The following is a 16,600-nucleotide window of genomic DNA, read 5'->3' as shown; positions in this document are numbered from 1 at the left end:
TTAGATTCCCACTCCTCCACATGAGTAGCAGACTGTAATCTGGTGAATCAGAGTTGTTGTTACACATGAAGTCTGCTAGGTGATCTTAGGGCCATCACAGTTCTCTCCAAACTTTCTCAGCCTCACCTGCTTCGCAAGGTGTCTGTTGTGGGGAGAGGAAGGGAAGGAGCTTGAAAGCCACTTTGAGAGTCCTTACAGTTGAGAAAAGTGGGGTATAAATCCAAGCTCTTCTTTTTCTTGATGACTCCAAGCATCAGAGGATTTGGGGGAAATTAATCTTGGAGTAGCTGCAGATTTTCTACTGCACCCCAAAGTTGCAGGGAGAGTTTTGAGGAGAATAGAGAGGAATCTCTCAGGGGTTGTGAGTTCCCTCCAAACTCTCACAACCTCCCCTCTTTTACAGAAGGGTACAGCATGTGAGAAACCCTGAGTGGGATCATGGTATAGATAAGTTTTATTTTAGTGTTGTCTAGCAGCTGTCCACTGCCTCTTCCTTCTTCCCATCTCTGTCCACTGTAAGTGCATACAAATGTTGACAGAAGCAGTGTGTTTACTGAATCAACAAAGATCACTGTATTTAAGGTTGAGTGAATGCTCGGTGTGAAGCAGGATATCCTGAACAACTTAAGTAATTGTAGGAGCAATTCAGTTACATAGGTCTGTCCTAAAGAATATTATCTTCCCCAACAAGATCTCTGTCTCAGGAATGCTGTCTGAAAAGTTCCTTAATGGTGAAGCATTTTACCGAAGCTGTATAATTTAGAGTCTCCTATAAGTGAATATTTGGAATTGGCCTGTGCTGTTGTATATTTCTTGGCTGATAAACTTTAGCTCTTGGTAATATTTTGGGTCATGTGGCACTGTTGTCTACATCCAAAGGTTGCAATCCTTGGCCAATAAAAGCTCCTGCAAGAATAGATCAGCTGATTAGTATTTACTGTCCAAGCCAATGCATGTTTTCTGGTAAGTAAACCACTGTATTCAGTGGTGAAGCTGTCAAGTAAATGTGAATAGGGCTTGTATCTTTAAGTTTCTACAGGACTCATTGATTTCTCACTGAGAACTTCTAACGTACCTACCAACTTGGTATTTCATGGAAGCTGTTTACCTGATATAAACATTGTGCTTTTGTTAATTTAATTAGTCAGTGTCTCATTTAAAACTTAATCTAATCTGCTTCTTGTAATGTGATTGCGTACTTAAGGTGTTTAACACTTATAATATTGATATTATAAACATTAACATGAGCTTTGAACCAGGCTGCTGAGCTGGGAGGATTAGAGGTACAAAATTTAGTGTGGGAAGGCTGTCAGGATGCCCTTAGCTCGGATGTCCAACTGTGGTGCTTCAGATGTTCATGGACTACAATTCCCATCAGCCCCTGCTGGCATGGCCGTTCCAGCAGGGGCTGATGGGAATTGTAGTCATGAACATCTGAAGCGCCACAGTTGGACACCTCTGCCTTAGCTGATAGGAGTGTGAGTCTACACGTTGCAGAATAAAGTAGCATAGAATGTTAAGTAAAATAGGAACCCCGTACTTCATAGGTGTCAAATTCGCGACCCTCCAGATGTTATGGACTACAGTTCCCATCACCCCCTGCCTGCATGATGCTGGCAGGGGATGATGGGAACTGTCGTCCATAACATCTGGAGGGCCGTGAGTTTGATACCTGTGCCGTACTTGTTACAATGAACATATAGTTGTCAGGGCAGTTGTGCTGCTAATCCATTATGTTAAATGGACTAAATGTAAGATATTAAGCATTAAGAAACTCTACCACTTGCTCAGTTCAGTTGACTCTGGGGGAACGAGAAGATATGATATGACAGCCCCTCCCTGTGCGAAATGCAGTTGGCTCCTGCATTTGGTATATTTGCTTTGTTTGGCTAACATTCCACAGCAGACTGAAGCAAAACTTAAACTGAAGACTCTTTCAAAGTTGCCTTTGCAATTTGCTTTAGCTGCCAGTTGCTAATAGATTTTTTTGTCATTGCGGACACAGCTGTTTTGGCTTCTGACTGCTAGCAGGTTTTATTTACCTTTCCAGACAAAGCTGACTGTGCCCAGTTTGCAAAGGGGGGGGGGGGTGGATGGGCTGAGATTTTTTTTAAAAAAACCTCCTCTCTTCCATTTTGAGTTCTTTGCTTTTCTGAATCACTGTCGTGTGGTGTTTGAAATGTCTACAGTGCTTCTGAAAGTGCCACTCCTTTTCCTGCCTTTTCCCACAGCACATTCTGTTTTGCCTCCACCACCCCTGAATGTTCTAACTTTTGCACTGTAGTGCTGGACAAGTTCATCTACATGGACAGCATTCAGATGCTTGCAGCGCTCACTGAATTGCTTTACTGGTCTAGCACTGCAGCACGGAAGTTAAATTATTTTTAAAAAGCTAAAACAGAATGTACTGTGACATCTGTGTGTGCGCGGGGAAAGCTGCATGGTTTCAAATGGGCAGAGTGCTTCTGACACGGTTTATAAATGGATTTAAATGTGCTGACTGAAATCTCCATCCCCATGTCGCTTTACAAAGAATCAGGCCAGCAACGAAAATGTGATTTAATTTCACTTTTCTCAAACACCCAGAGTAGTGCCTCATTTCTTCTCTTGAGCTAGAGAAGATACATGCATTTATATTGCTAAATGTGGTCTAGGGAGGTGGCATAGGGCATCTCTGTGGCTCCGTTTGCTGACACCCTTAGCTTTTAAATACACTGTGCATTTTCAATTTACCAACCCTGGGAATATTATGAATATGGTGAAATGGTATTAATCCTTGTCCGTGTACAACATCTGTGACCTGCAGAGTTGACATATCCATGGAAGATTCATAGCAACTTGACTTTCTCAAAAGATTGAGAACTTCCAGGGTTGCTCTGAAGTCTTTCTCTCACTGTGATGAATTCCTCTCAGTTTCTACTCTTGACATCTCTAAATAGAGAGCTTCATAGAGGTTGCACATTTTCTGTTTAACAGTGGAATCCATTTGGGCATCCTTATTCTGTTTGGCTCTGATGTTAAAACATACTTACGTGGAAAACTAAGGATTTGTTTATGTATTACGTATTTATGAACCGTGTTTTCCCTAAAATAAGACAGTGTCATATATTAATTTTTGCTCCCAAAGATGCGCTATGTCTTATTTTCAGAGGATGTCTTATTTTTCCGCTCCAGCGCTGCATGCTCTGTTCAACGGGCATGCTTCCAAACAAAAACTTTGCTACGTTTTACTTTCGGGGGATGCTTTATATTTAGCACTTCAGCAAAACCTCTACTACGTCTTATTCTCAGGGGATGTCTTACTTTGGGGGAAACAGGGTATTTGGGCACTTTTTTGTTTTGCCCCCCCTCAAGGGAGCTATGAGTGGCATACTTCATTCTTACCTCCTCCATTTTGTTTCTCACAACAACCCTGTGAGATGGGGTAGAGTGAAAGAAAATGACTGGCCCTGATCATCCCCTGATCATTATACCATAACAGAGAGAGAATTTGAACCTGGGCCTCCCAGAAACATGCCCAGTGCTTTAACCAATACCCCACACACCTCCCTGTTGCAAATGTTGAATAAAACTGTGTCTTTAAAAGCAAAGTGCAACAGATTGATGGATGTTTCTGAGGATCTAAAAAGAAAGTTCAGATTTCAGCTGACATTACCTGAAGATGCTTTTGTCCTCAAATGACATAATCTTTTTAGTTTCCACTCAGTTATATATTTACTGAAACAGGCCAGGCTGAAAGCAAGATGCCTCGAGAATGGCTGCAAATAATCTGCTTTGATCTGAAGTGCTATTTAGTCTGGATAATTAGCATATTAGTCCAAATATTAGTCTGTTCTGATGTTCTGGGCAGGTTGTAACTGGACTTGGACATTTTTTTAATCACAATGTATTTCTAAAGATGCCCAGGATAAGATAATAAATTACGGATAGTTGATGGAGGGCTTGTTTACAGTTCTGTTTCCCCTCTTTGTCTTTCACTTTACCCATCTGATTATCACTTCCCCACATTTACGTTTCGTGCAGGGTGGATGGAAGAAAACTCTTAAGTTTTCTTCCATCATCAGTTACAATTATAAACCTCTGCTATACCTTCTGGTAATCTTTTACAAAGGGACAAAGCTTGCTTTTCACAGAGCGATATCTTCCAGAGAGATGCCTTGCGGATAACAAGGGATGACTCACAATGTGCAGACTGTCTACCAAACAACAGAAAGCTTTGTTATTGTGGTACTGAAAACCCTGTAACTCGATAGTGTTTCAGCGGCAGTAGAAGTCTTTGCTGATCTGACCAGTACCTCTTGAGAGTGACTAATCTTGTGTTCATTCCCAGGTGCCCAACCTTGCAAAAACAGAGTTTGACTGATAAAATAGTTGTGGCAGAGATGCGGAAATGCTTGAGATTGCCTGGAAGAAATTGCCAATGTCCAACCTATGCCAGCATGGTATAGTGGTTAAGGTATCAGACTAGGACCTGAAAAAATCAGGTTTGAATCCCCACTGTGCCATGGAAACCTGCTGGGTGACCTTGAGTCAGACTTACATTCTCAGCCTTGATTTGAGCAAGTATTTGGATGGGAGGCCTCCATGGAATACCACGGGTGTGACACAGAGGCAGCCAATAGCAAACCACCCTGAACATCTCTTGCCTTGGAACCCCTATGAGATTGCCGTATGTCAGCTGTGATCTGATGGCAAAACACACAAAGGCTGTTCTAGGCTCCTTGGACTAGTCACTGAGAAAGCACCATGTTTAGCTGGAGATGCCAAATGTTGATGACTTGTGTTACAGAACGTGGATCTCCTTCTGAATTATTATTTTTTTGCCTTAAAAGATTTTGTGTAATTTTCTGCTGCATGGTTCCTCTTCAAAGGAATTGCAGTAATAACCAGGGACAATTTTCTTCCTTGCTTGTTTAACTTCTTCCCCTCCTTCAACCTGAACAAATGAGCTTGTCCGGCTTGCTGAGAGATCCACTGACCTGAAATGATGGCGAGAGGTTCTGCTGATGCGGAGACATCTAATTAATGACACTTAGTTTGATTACTTCAATGTCTCATGCAATTTGAATTCCTTAGGTGGCATGCAGGATTATAACTACGTGTGGGCCAACTGCTTTGAGGTCACCTTCGAGCTTTCCTGCTGCAAATATCCGCCGGCATCAGAACTTGAGCAGGAGTGGGAAAATAACCGGGAATCTCTTCTCACCTTTATTGAAAAAGTAAGTCTTTGTTTTGGATTTGTAAATGTCACAGGCAGCTTAATATTCTCATCTAGTATTTCTGCACTGTCCTGGCTTTCAGGAGTACCTCCCTTCTACATTGTTCACATGCACTTCGTGTTTAGATAACTTTCTCATTCTTCAGAAAGGTCAGGAGAATGATATTCTAGAATCATTTTCCTCTCTGTGCTGAAGAAAGCCAATGTTCCTTCTGTCTGCAGTGCCCAGGGGCCTCTGGGATTGAGGAGAGGAGACCCTGTTCTGTCTCAATCACATGGGCCTCTGGTTGTCCCATTACAAGTGTGACAGAGTGCCTGGCTATGGTTTTCTATTGCTTCACAGTCCTCTTCCATTGCATTTGTTTTGTTGCAGAATGAATGGCAGCCTCTGTTATGTTATACTGTTGGGGCAGCGTGGAATAGATTCTGTTTGTTGGGTCTTCTGCAGGAAAAAAGGAAGATTCAAGCAGTATTTACTAGCCTACTGCTGCAGCATCTCAAATTTCAGATAGAAGTGCGAGCTGAATGTCTTAAATTATGTCTGATTTTCTGCTGAGCATTATATACTTCAGAGAACCATAAATGTACTGTCACATGATACACAAATATACCAGTTTTCTGCAACTCTATTAGGGCAGTCTCTCTCCCAGGCCCTCCGGTTCATTAGTAGCTTGGTCACGGGTGAGGCCATGTGACATTTTAATGCTTTTAGCTGCTGTACTTTCTCTATGTATACGGAAATGTTTTCCTGCCTGATTAATAGTGTCATATCTATCTGAGATCAAGGTAGACTGTTTGCTAGAGGGTGATTAGTTTGAAATAAGAAGCTCTTTGTTGTTGTGAAGAACTACACAGCCACAGTGCAAGGAAGAATTATTTTATTATTAATAGCTTCATACCTGATCCACGTTGTGTTAATCTGCCCAGGTCCAAATTGGGGTCAAAGGATTTGTCCGGGATTCTGTCAGTCAGGCTGGCTTGGAAAATGCAACTATTGCTGTGGCTGGGATTGCTCATAACATCACGACCGGTCGTTTTGGTGATTATCACAGATTGCTGGTTCCTGGGACCTACAACATCACAGCAGCTGTTATGGGGTAATGTCTTCTAGAACATTTATGGGGCTGGGCTGTTACGTTTTTGGCACCTGGCAAGGGTGGTTCTTGATCCTGGAGCTGAAAGCATAGAAACTGTTGTCTGTTCTTTTCCCATGAGCCAGGTGGGTCCTGCCATTTGCTCATATTGTTTGTACTAAGGGAACTGAACAAGTGGTTGCAGAACAGCAAGAAAGGGGAAGGAGGAGATGGGTATTAAATACTATTTTTATTCTTACCTAAGGTGGCTCTTGAAAGGACTTGGAAATGAATTAATTACTTTACTGGCAGCAAGTACTATATGTCCAGGACCCAGGCCTCCAGACTTCCCCAACTGGCTCAGCAACCCCGCCCCAAGCCACTTACCTGCAGACCTGGCAAGTCACAGCAGCCCAAGGAAGTGCGAGAACCAGGCAGCAGCTATCCCAGGTCAGGGCCAGCAGAGGCAGGGCTGGCCTCGGAGCCCCTCCTGGCAGGAAGCTGGCCCGGCAGCAGGAACAGTCCTTTCCTCCCAGGAGCCAAAGAGCAGAGGAAGGGCCAGCAAAGCTTTAAAGGCAGAGGCCCAGGAAGGGTCTGGATAAAGGGACGGGCTCAGGGGTGGGGCTGTAGGGGAGGAAGCAAGCTATAAAAGCTTCAGGAAGCCAGAGGATCAGGGAAAAGAAGGCTAGGTGGTGGCTGCCTGCTGTAAAGCCAGTCAACCACTAGCAGTGGCACTAGCCAGGTTGAGAATATCTGAGACCTGAGGGAGATCCCTGAGGTGATGGGAGCACCATGGCTGAGGTGACCGGGAGTCCTGGTCATGACACTGCATATACTAAACGTTACTGGTCCCAAAGGGAAGGTGTCTCTGTAACTATCATTGCATTGGACAGTTCATTTCTCAAGCTCTGAAACATTGCACCTGGTGATAGAGTTCAGTTAAATATGATGGAGCCTTTTCTTGACAATAACTTAACATCTTTCTTTTGTAGTTACTTGCCAGTCACTGTAGTAAACGTTGAGGTGAAAGAAGGGAATGCAACTGCAGTGGACTTCTCCTTGGAACCGACAACAGCAGTGCCAGTCTCTGATCTGATCCAGGATACTCTGGTACCTGTCACAGACTCTGCTCCAAATACTACTAATTTGACCTCTACAGAAAGGCCAACCCCTGCCCATCAAGTCATTCAGCCAAAGGACTTCCGTCATCATCACTTCCCAGACATGGAAATCTTCTTGAGGAAGTATGCCAATGAGTACCCAAGCATCACCCGCCTCTATTCAGCTGGCAAGTCAGTGGAGCAGAGAGAGCTGTATGTGATGGAGATATCGGACAATCCAGGCATCCATGAATTAGGTAACTCATTAACCATCTTAGGTCTGTTCAGACTGTATAGTTAACTCCAAGCAAAAAGTGTTCCTGTGTCCTTAGTGGAGGATGTTCCTACCAGGGTACAAGCAAAAGAACGCTGATGGCAAATATGGGGCGGGGGTGGGGGGGGTGGGGGTGGAAACGTTCTGTTACCTGTTTGTTTGGCCTTCACATGAGAGTTCAACTAAGTGTACAAAGGGGATTCTTTCACTGCCCAGGGAAGGCACCGCTTAGGTTTCCATTGTTAATTCCTCTTGTGTGCATGCTGGAGAATCAGGTTCTTTAAACTGGTAAGATCCGCATTTCCCTTTTACCTCAGCTGCAAAAATGGATTACAAAGTTTACTTGAGACTGGAAGTCAACTTCCCTCCCCTTCCCTTGCATGCCACCCCTTCTTCCCTCCCCTTGCATGCCATCCCTCCCTCCCCTTCCCTTGCATGCCACCCTTCCCCCTTCCTTCCTTCTCCCTCTGCTAGGGCAGGTGGGCCATGTCCAGATGCCGGGGCCCCTCCCTTCCCTCCCTTGCATGTTACCCCTCCATCCCTCCCCATAATGTATGCCCTTGCTCTCCAGATATCAAATGACCAAAGACTCAGAAAAAAATCTCACGTTTGCTGTATATGGATGATTTGAAGCTTTATGGAAAATCAGACACAGAAATTGAGCCTCAAGGAAGCAAGTGGCTCTTTCAACACTCTTGCCCTCAGATGCAAAAATGGATCAAAGAGTTTACTTGAGATTGGATAGGGGCGCTAATAGGATGTTATGTATTGATGTAGATCAGTTCATAAAATCTTGAAGTCACAGGAAAAACACATACATCCTACCCCTGGTTCCTGAAAAACCTCAGAATTTTGGGAAAGATTGAAATATATGCTATCAAACCTAAATTTAGTTTATTGATAACATAAAATGCATCATTTATAAATTAATTGGCTAATATATTAATGATACTATTACATTTATGGAGCATAATTGTGTAAGAAAACTGCACATATACCCAATATTTCAGGAGTTGCAAACTGCTGCACTGTGTGCTACCATAGTACATGTGTCTTAATTTTTGCCATTTGACAGTTATGAGACATGTGAAAAAATAGTTGAGAGTTAATTTTGTAATAAACAAAAAAAACTATTATTTGAACAGAAACACTTGCCTATACTTGTCATAGGTAGGGCTATAAGTGTATTTGGGTATTAAACTTGTCAACACTGAGCTCTTTAATAATAAGCACATTTTTAATTATAATTAAGCACATTATAGCTTATTAATTCTTGACCAAATTATTTAAACAAAAGAAACTTGAATTATCATGATCTAATGCTGTAAATTGTCTTTCATAATGTTTTCCATTCTGTGCATTTTGAGTAAAAACCTCATCTTTCATTTTACTCATTGCGACATGAAGAAAAATTATAGGAGCATTTTCAGTGAATCCCAAAATTGCTCAGTTTTTCCACTGGAGAAAAATTTGAGGGGTCATTTTAAAAATCTGGGGTTTTTTTCTGGGCCTTCATCTTCACCCTTAGAGCTGTGCTTAAACTGGTTTTCAAATATTTGAAACTGCTAAAATGAGAAGTTTTTCAAAGAAACATGTTTAATCAGGTATAACATTCCCAGGAGACAAGGCTAGGTCATAGGTGTCTTTGTTTAGAACAGGTGTCTTCGTTTAGAACAGTGGGTACATTTGGAATTCTGACATAGCATGGTGGGTGCAGCAACAAAATAGATGCCACAGGAACAAGCCACAAATTGATTGCCACATCTTAACTTGAGTAACACATTGCAAATCCTTGTGCTGTGGTGGCAGCTGCTGCCAAAGCCAATCAGAGCTTCAATAGTCAACTAGAAGCCTTGCTGGGCAAAAGCCCTACTTGGCCCCACCCTCCTAGAAGAGCTGGCTGGTGGGGGCTGGGCCTGAAACAAAATCTGTGGGGTAAATTTTATGCTCCAAGCTGCCCCCCCCATGTCGTCCAGCAGACATGGGAGAATGGAAATGCAAAAGTACACGTCCTGCTCTGAGCCAGCCCCCCTTCAACTGACTGCTAATGGAAACCAAGATGTTTGTTACTGTGTATCTACTTGAATCGTGAAATTTTAATTTGCTGAAATTTCTGTGAGGATTATGCTTATCATGTCTTTTGATTATTGGGCAAGTCCTAGTTTTTGTGTGTCAGTACTGTTAACTTGTGCTGTTAGCTTCTCTGGTGATATTGACAAAAAAGATAGAAGTGTTGTAGATAAAACAAAAACAGGCTGAGCCTGGTGAGAAAGAGACCGCTTGTGCTAACGGTCTGATCTGGCAGTGCTGAGAAACATCCATTTCCCTTCCAGGTGAACCAGAATTCAAGTACATCGGGAACATGCACGGCAATGAAGTGGTGGGCCGGGAACTGCTCCTTAATCTCATCGAATACCTTTGCAAGAACTATGGAACTGACCCTGAAGTAACAGACTTGGTTCAGAAGACTCGAATCCATATCATGCCTTCTATGAACCCCGACGGCTACGAAAAATCTCAAGAAGGTATCGGAGCTTACAAACATTTTCGGCATTCATAACTAGGTGGTTAAACAGGTACTGAACTCTGGAAATGGAGGTAGAAGATAACTTGTTTGCACCGTTCCCTGAGGAAAGGCTTTTGTCGAAGACTTTCATGACTGGAATCAACTGGCTGTTGTGGGTTTTCTGGCGGTGTGGCCGTAGTCTGGTAGTTTCACCTGCATTTATGGCTGGCATCTTCGGAAGCATGTCACAGTGAGATGTGTTTCTCTCTCTGTGGCACAGTGTGGTGAGGTCTTTGTTTTGTCCAGTTCGCAGGGGGGTGAGGCACATTTGCATGTGTCTGGATGTGTTGCAGTTGCAAGGAACATACTTTTTTGAGCACATAGACTTTCCGCAGCAGACTTCCCTGAAATGTATGCAGGAATGTAGGCTGAAGATTCCAGTCAAGTAGGCCTTCCAGGGTTAAAAAGCAGCTCTTTGATTTATTTGACCACCCCAAATCTTGTTTTTCTGATGAAAGTTTCATCCCAAGATACATTTCTGGAGTGATGATGAAAACAGTGCAGCATGGCAAAAAGTTGTGATTGCTTGTACAAGTAGGTAGATCTCTGTCAAACTTAGTAGCTGATAGAGACAGAGTTTTTTGATAAACCACCTTGAGTTTTCCTCTTAATGGCTCCTGTCTCTTTTAAGCAGAGGAAGGATGGGATAGGAATATTTCGGCAATAATGCCTACCATTTCTTTTCCAGTTTCCTGGGAGGGCAAATTATTCTTGGGGTGCTTACGTTGCCTTGAAACCAAGAAAGTGTCATTTCAACAGATTGTGTTTCATTTCTCAGGAGACAGAGAGGGGACTGTTGGCAGAAATAACAGCAACAATTACGACCTGAATAGAAATTTTCCAGATCAGTTCTTTCAGATTTCAGCCCCCCTGCAGCCAGAGACAATGGCTGTCATGAACTGGCTGAAGTGCTATCCTTTTGTCCTGTCTGCAAACTTGCACGGAGGTAAGAGAATGAAGACCAACTTGAATTGAAAACCTGTGGAGCCTCTTTTGTCGAGGCTGAATTGCACTGGGGTCTCTCTGCTGTATCCTAGAGCCAAAGCTTAAATCAGTTGCAGTAACTAAATTGAACCTGGGATGTTTTTTTAGATGCCGTGCTCCATTTCTTTCTGACATCAGGAGTCACTGCAAGAGAATGCTGAATGGGTTGGAAATCTCTGAGAAATCTCCCAGTGAGGGCATTTTGTGAATAGAGTAATAGAACTTTCTGCAAACTGTCTTTTCTTGTTTTTGAGGCCTTCTGAACTATTTCATAAATATAACAATCCTGGAGAAATATGACTTATGATTTTTTGGGGGTTTTTTTGCAAATTCAAAGTTTTGAGTTTTCAGTGAGTGCCTGCTAGGGCTGCGGCATGAGGTCACCTCTGCCTCGAAGAATTATTTATGGTAGCATTTAACCCGCTGAGCGTGCTGATCAAAGGCCGTTGCAGAATACAACCTTCAGTGAAACACGACTTCTTGAACAATGACAGCCCCCCTTTCTATTGTTTCAAAGTCCATGCTTCTCTCTCTTGGGCATCAATGTGCTTTTTTTATGAAGCTGTTTTCCAGAACTAGTGTGGGGTGGAGATTAGAATGTTGGGCTAGGGTCCAGGAAACACAGGTTCAAGTCCCCACACTACCATGGGAATTTGCTGGGTGACCTTGGGGCAGGAGTGCGGCCAGCGCACACTCCGTGTTTTCTGCCTCCCACGGCCCCTGCCCCCCAGCTTTTTCAGCTTTCTGCCGGCTGAAAACGGGCCAGGCTGGTGGGGCAGGGTAAGGGGTTGGGGGGGAACACGATGATTTTCGCATGCCCCCAGGCACGCATCCGGTGCAACACGCACCCCCCACACCCTTGGAGCTTCGCCACTGCTCTTGACCTAAGCCACCCCACAAGATTGTTGTGAAGATGAAAGAGGGGAAAAGGGAATAATTTAAGCCACTTTGAGTCGCCACCAAAAGAGGAGATACAAATAAAAATAAAATTTTTTCCTCCTGTGTAATGTAAAGCTATTTACATGCAGGTTCTTTCTTCTTTAGAGCAAAAGCATTCCAACAAGGTGGGTTAACTGTTGCTTTATAGTTCATTTGTCACCTGTGTTTATCTCATTTAGTTTTGCTAAGTCCTGGCCCTAGAAAAGCAGAAGCTTGTTGAAAAGGTCCCCCCCCCCCAGTGGCAGGATTAGCTGTTGTTCTGAAGATAAAGCCCTGAAAAATGAACTCTTGTTTTTCTTCGCAGGCTCCCTGGTTGTTAATTATCCCTACGATGATGGCCAACGTGGCATTGCCACATACAGTAAATCCCCAGATGATTCCCTGTTCCAACAAATTGCTCTTTCCTATGCCAAGGTAAAGTATCATGTTGTGTGGTTTTTCTCTGTAAGCATTCCTAAACCCTTTTGGATCTGTGTTGATGCATGGCATTTAATTTTCTCCTTGGGGACTTCTGGCAAAAAAAATGTACAGTCAAATCAAAGTAGGAGTATATTTCATAGTAAAATCACAATAGCAGCACATTTTCCTTGGTCATTCCAATGAATTGCTGGAATGTTTTAATATTTTTAGATGTTCACTTGTATGTATTTTAAATTATGTTGTAAGCCGCCCCAAGCCCGAAAGGGTAGTAGCAGACTGTTAAGTTTAATAAATTTAATTATGTAAAATCATGGCAGGAAAATTAGTTATGAAGAAGAAGAAGAGTTGGATTACTATCCCCCTTTCTCTCCTATAGGAGACTCAAAAGGGCTTACAAACTCCTTTCCCTTCCCCCCTCACAACAAACACCCTGTGAGGTAGGTGGGGCTGAGAGAGCTCAGAAGAACTGTGACTCACTAGCCCAAGCTGACTCACTAGCTGGAGTGCACAGACTAATCTGAATTCCCCAGATAAGCCTCCACAGCTCAGACGGCAGAGCGGGGAATCAAACTCGGTTCCTCCAGATTAGAGTACACCTGCTCTTAACCACAATGCCACTGCTGCTCCTGCTCCATGAGAAGATGGGCGAAAGACATGTAGTTGATTTGGCAGACATGAGGATGTCTGCTTTCTGTGAGAGGCAGGTGAATGGTGCTGGCATAATTCTAGGAAGCGCCTGTTTCATAGGGGATTGTTCTTTTTTTCAGGAAAATGTGGAAATGTACCAGGGTCACCCATGTCCAGAAATGTATCCTGATGAATACTTCCCTCACGGTATCACTAACGGAGCTCACTGGTATAACGTTCCAGGTAAGAAGAATTTGTTGTTTATTTACATCATTTATTGCCTACCTTTCTCACTTGGATTACTCAGAGTGAGTGAATACAGTCAGTAGGATGCCTATATTGAATAAACCGTACCATAGGATTAGGGTTGAACAAACCTATCTGAAATCTAAAAATAACTGGAGCTAGGCATAAGTCTTAACCCGTCACATTAAATAATACAAAATGACACAGTAGGATCCTAATTTCAGTAAGCTGAGTACGGTAGCACAGACCACATTCCCTAATAACTTATCTAAGTAACTTTGTGAATCATTTAGTACAGTGTAACTGTGTTGAGTTAGAGCGAGTCTGTGTTCTGGAGTCTGTAAAGCCATCTTTGCCTATGAATCTTTTTGTGCAGGCCAAAGGAGAGGTCAAAACTCTGCTAGGTATGCTTGTGCATACATATAATTCACAGCTTCTCTGTTTAACAGCCAAGGTAGAGATGTGACGGGAATTGATTAATTTAAGGAAATTGGGTTGGGGAGAGCTAATCTAAGGAAATTGGATGTATAGCACATTGTGACTTCTGTCTGCATTTGCACAGCTCAGTGTCACTTTGGAAAGAGCAGCTGTACTTTTCCCCAGGTTTCCTTACCTCAGGAAACCATTTGTGAACTTTCTCCCTTGACACTCCTTTTCTGTTTTGTTTCATACTGTGCTATAAATCTTGTGTTTGTAGAAAGAGACAGACGTGTTATATGCTAAAGAAACATATAATACATCTTGCCTGTCTTTATTCCAGCTCTCTGAATCCAAGGTGTGACTGGTTTACCTAAGAAGTTTAATTTGCCCTGAAGCAATGTGTGTTGTTTAGTTTGACAGGCTCAAAGCAAATATTTTGCAACTAGAGTTGCAAAAGTCTTTGTGACTTAAGGTTCTGGTTTATTGTGTGACGTGCTGTCAAGTTGCAGCCAACTTACAGGAACACAGTAGGATTTTCAAAGCAAACCTGTTGTTGTTAACCAGTAGGTTCTAATGGCTCTTCTGATGTTTTTGTTTCAGGTGGAATGCAAGACTGGAATTACGTGAACACAAATTGCTTTGAACTGACCATTGAGCTGGGCTGTGTCAAGTACCCCAAGGCAGAGGAGTTGCCCAGGTATTGGGAGCAGAATCGCAGGTCTCTACTTCAATTCATTAAGCAGGTGAGGTATAATGTGTTATCCCACTTGGGATAAGGGATGGTCTTCACTTCTGCTGCAAACAGTTTCTTCCTCTGCAGAACCTTTCAGTGGCTCATATTGGCTTGGATGCCTGCATGTCATTGCCATATCCATCTCTTGACTGTATATTTGGCCATAAACCATGGTGTCCACTTAGAGAAAACAGCCTTAAAACTTAAGCCAGTTTTATATTACCTGTCATTCTCCAATATTACCAAGCATTCTCTATGGGTCTTAGTTGATATCATGGTTTTGTTGATACATAGTGATCAACTCCAAAATCTGTTGCCAGATCTTTTCTGTGAATAAGCCTTTCTCTATATTCCTGTAATGCTAATTCACAAGGGATTTTTTTTCCTCAGCATTTCTCCTTCTGAATCCTGCTACTTGGTGGGTTCATCTTCCATTGTGTGCACCTTTTGGCCACTTTGGATACACAGACTGACAAATCAGAAAGCTACAGCCCTAAATGGTTTGGTGCCTGTCTTTGTAATCACCTGCTGTATGTTTATCTTTCAAAATATCTCAATAAGTCCATCCATTATTTGGATTACTGGGATCAAGTGGAATGTTATTTGGTAGCTGATACAGGAGACTCCCATACTAGGCAGATCTTGTCAGATCTTAGAAGTTAAGCAGGGTCTGTTTTGGTTAGTAACTGGATGGGAGACCGCCAAGGAATGCCAGAGTCATGCAGAGGAAAGCAACGGCAAACCACTGTTGGTTTCTTGCCTTGAAAACCATACAGGGTTGCCATAAGTGGGCTGCAACTTGATGGCACTTTACACACACACATAGGAGACGCTTCAAAATTAGAACCTTTTCCAGAGGTGTTCCCAGAATCTTTGTGTGATTTCCCTTCTTGTGACCAGAGATGAACTATTAACTAGGAATTGTTTCAGTAGGTTTTTTGTTGTTTGCACATAATAACTTGTTCCAAAGCTTTTGAAATTGCCTAGTCCAGAGAAAATCCTCACAGATGTCTTCTGTTGAGTATCTTTTGAACATGAAGGGTTTCTCTTGTATTTCATTCTATATGGCTAAGGGCCAGTAAGAATCGTCTAAAGTAGCTTCTTTGGCCCGATTCTCCGCTGCACTCCTCTTTTTTTCTGATGGAGTTTGGATTGGGGAATAGATGCAGACAAGATAAATGACCATGACTGTGCGACAACTGTTTGCATAATCTCATATTCCTCTCACTGCCCAGGTTCACCAAGGTGTCAAAGGGTTTGTGTTGGATGCCACAGATGGACAAGGCATCTTAAATGCAACGGTCAGCATTGCCAACATCGATCATCCTGTCTCCACTTACATGGGCGGAGACTATTGGCGCCTGTTAACCCCGGGGACTTACAAGATCACGGTGTCTGCTCGGGGGTGAGTATTCAGGCACACAGCAGGATGATCTTTTGCTGTTGTGAATTCCTTACAATGCCTTGAGAGATGGGTGCATTTCTTGCTGTTCTTGGTTTATACCAGTGGTGGCGAACTTTTGGCACTCCAGATGTTATGGACTACAATTCCCATCAGCCCCTGCCAGCATGGCCAATTGGCCATGCTGACAGGGGCTGATGGGAATTGTAGTCCATAACATCTGGAGTGCCAAAAGTTCGCCACCACTGGTTTATACTGTGTCAGGGCTCAGAGTTCTGGTTAGAAAGGTATTCTGGAAATCTTACATATACCTTCTGGCAAGAGCTGGTCCAATAGAAGATGCCACTGAGACTTCTTTTGGCCCCTTGCTGTACCTTATTCCTGCCAATCTTGGTTTTTGCCTGGGGTCATTCTTCTGATTAAGACAGCAAGAACTGAGTTTGCTGGATAAGGTTTGAAAAGGTCCACTTAGGGTCGTCTTTTGCTGCCAGCAGCGGCTGCTTAGATGTGGCTGGAATTCACAAGCAGGACACGATAAGAGACGGCCCTTTCCCAGCAGCTGGTGGTCCGCTGCCCTGGTACGTGATGGATGTCCCAT

At 43.1% G+C, this 16,600-nt stretch overlaps 1 protein-coding gene across 1 annotated transcript in view; it reads left to right on the top strand.

The window, feature by feature from the left end:
- CPD (carboxypeptidase D) overlaps positions 1-16,600 on the top strand; it is a 41,699-nt gene that overhangs the window by 9,193 nt on the left and 15,906 nt on the right. Inside the window, exons 3-11 of the mRNA XM_048518687.1 lie at positions 5,077-5,219; positions 6,146-6,315; positions 7,284-7,648; positions 9,999-10,190; positions 11,010-11,177; positions 12,459-12,568; positions 13,342-13,444; positions 14,468-14,610; positions 15,836-16,005. Of these exons, the coding sequence (XP_048374644.1) occupies positions 5,077-5,219; positions 6,146-6,315; positions 7,284-7,648; positions 9,999-10,190; positions 11,010-11,177; positions 12,459-12,568; positions 13,342-13,444; positions 14,468-14,610; positions 15,836-16,005 (1,564 nt within the window). The remainder of the gene's footprint in view (positions 1-5,076; positions 5,220-6,145; positions 6,316-7,283; positions 7,649-9,998; positions 10,191-11,009; positions 11,178-12,458; positions 12,569-13,341; positions 13,445-14,467; positions 14,611-15,835; positions 16,006-16,600) is intronic.

This window comes from Sphaerodactylus townsendi, linkage group LG16 (genome assembly GCF_021028975.2).
Source record: "Sphaerodactylus townsendi isolate TG3544 linkage group LG16, MPM_Stown_v2.3, whole genome shotgun sequence".
Taxonomy (NCBI): domain Eukaryota; kingdom Metazoa; phylum Chordata; class Lepidosauria; order Squamata; family Sphaerodactylidae; genus Sphaerodactylus; species Sphaerodactylus townsendi.
The sequence above is the reverse complement of the archived record's forward strand: the minus strand, read 5'-3'. Positions and strand labels throughout refer to the sequence as shown.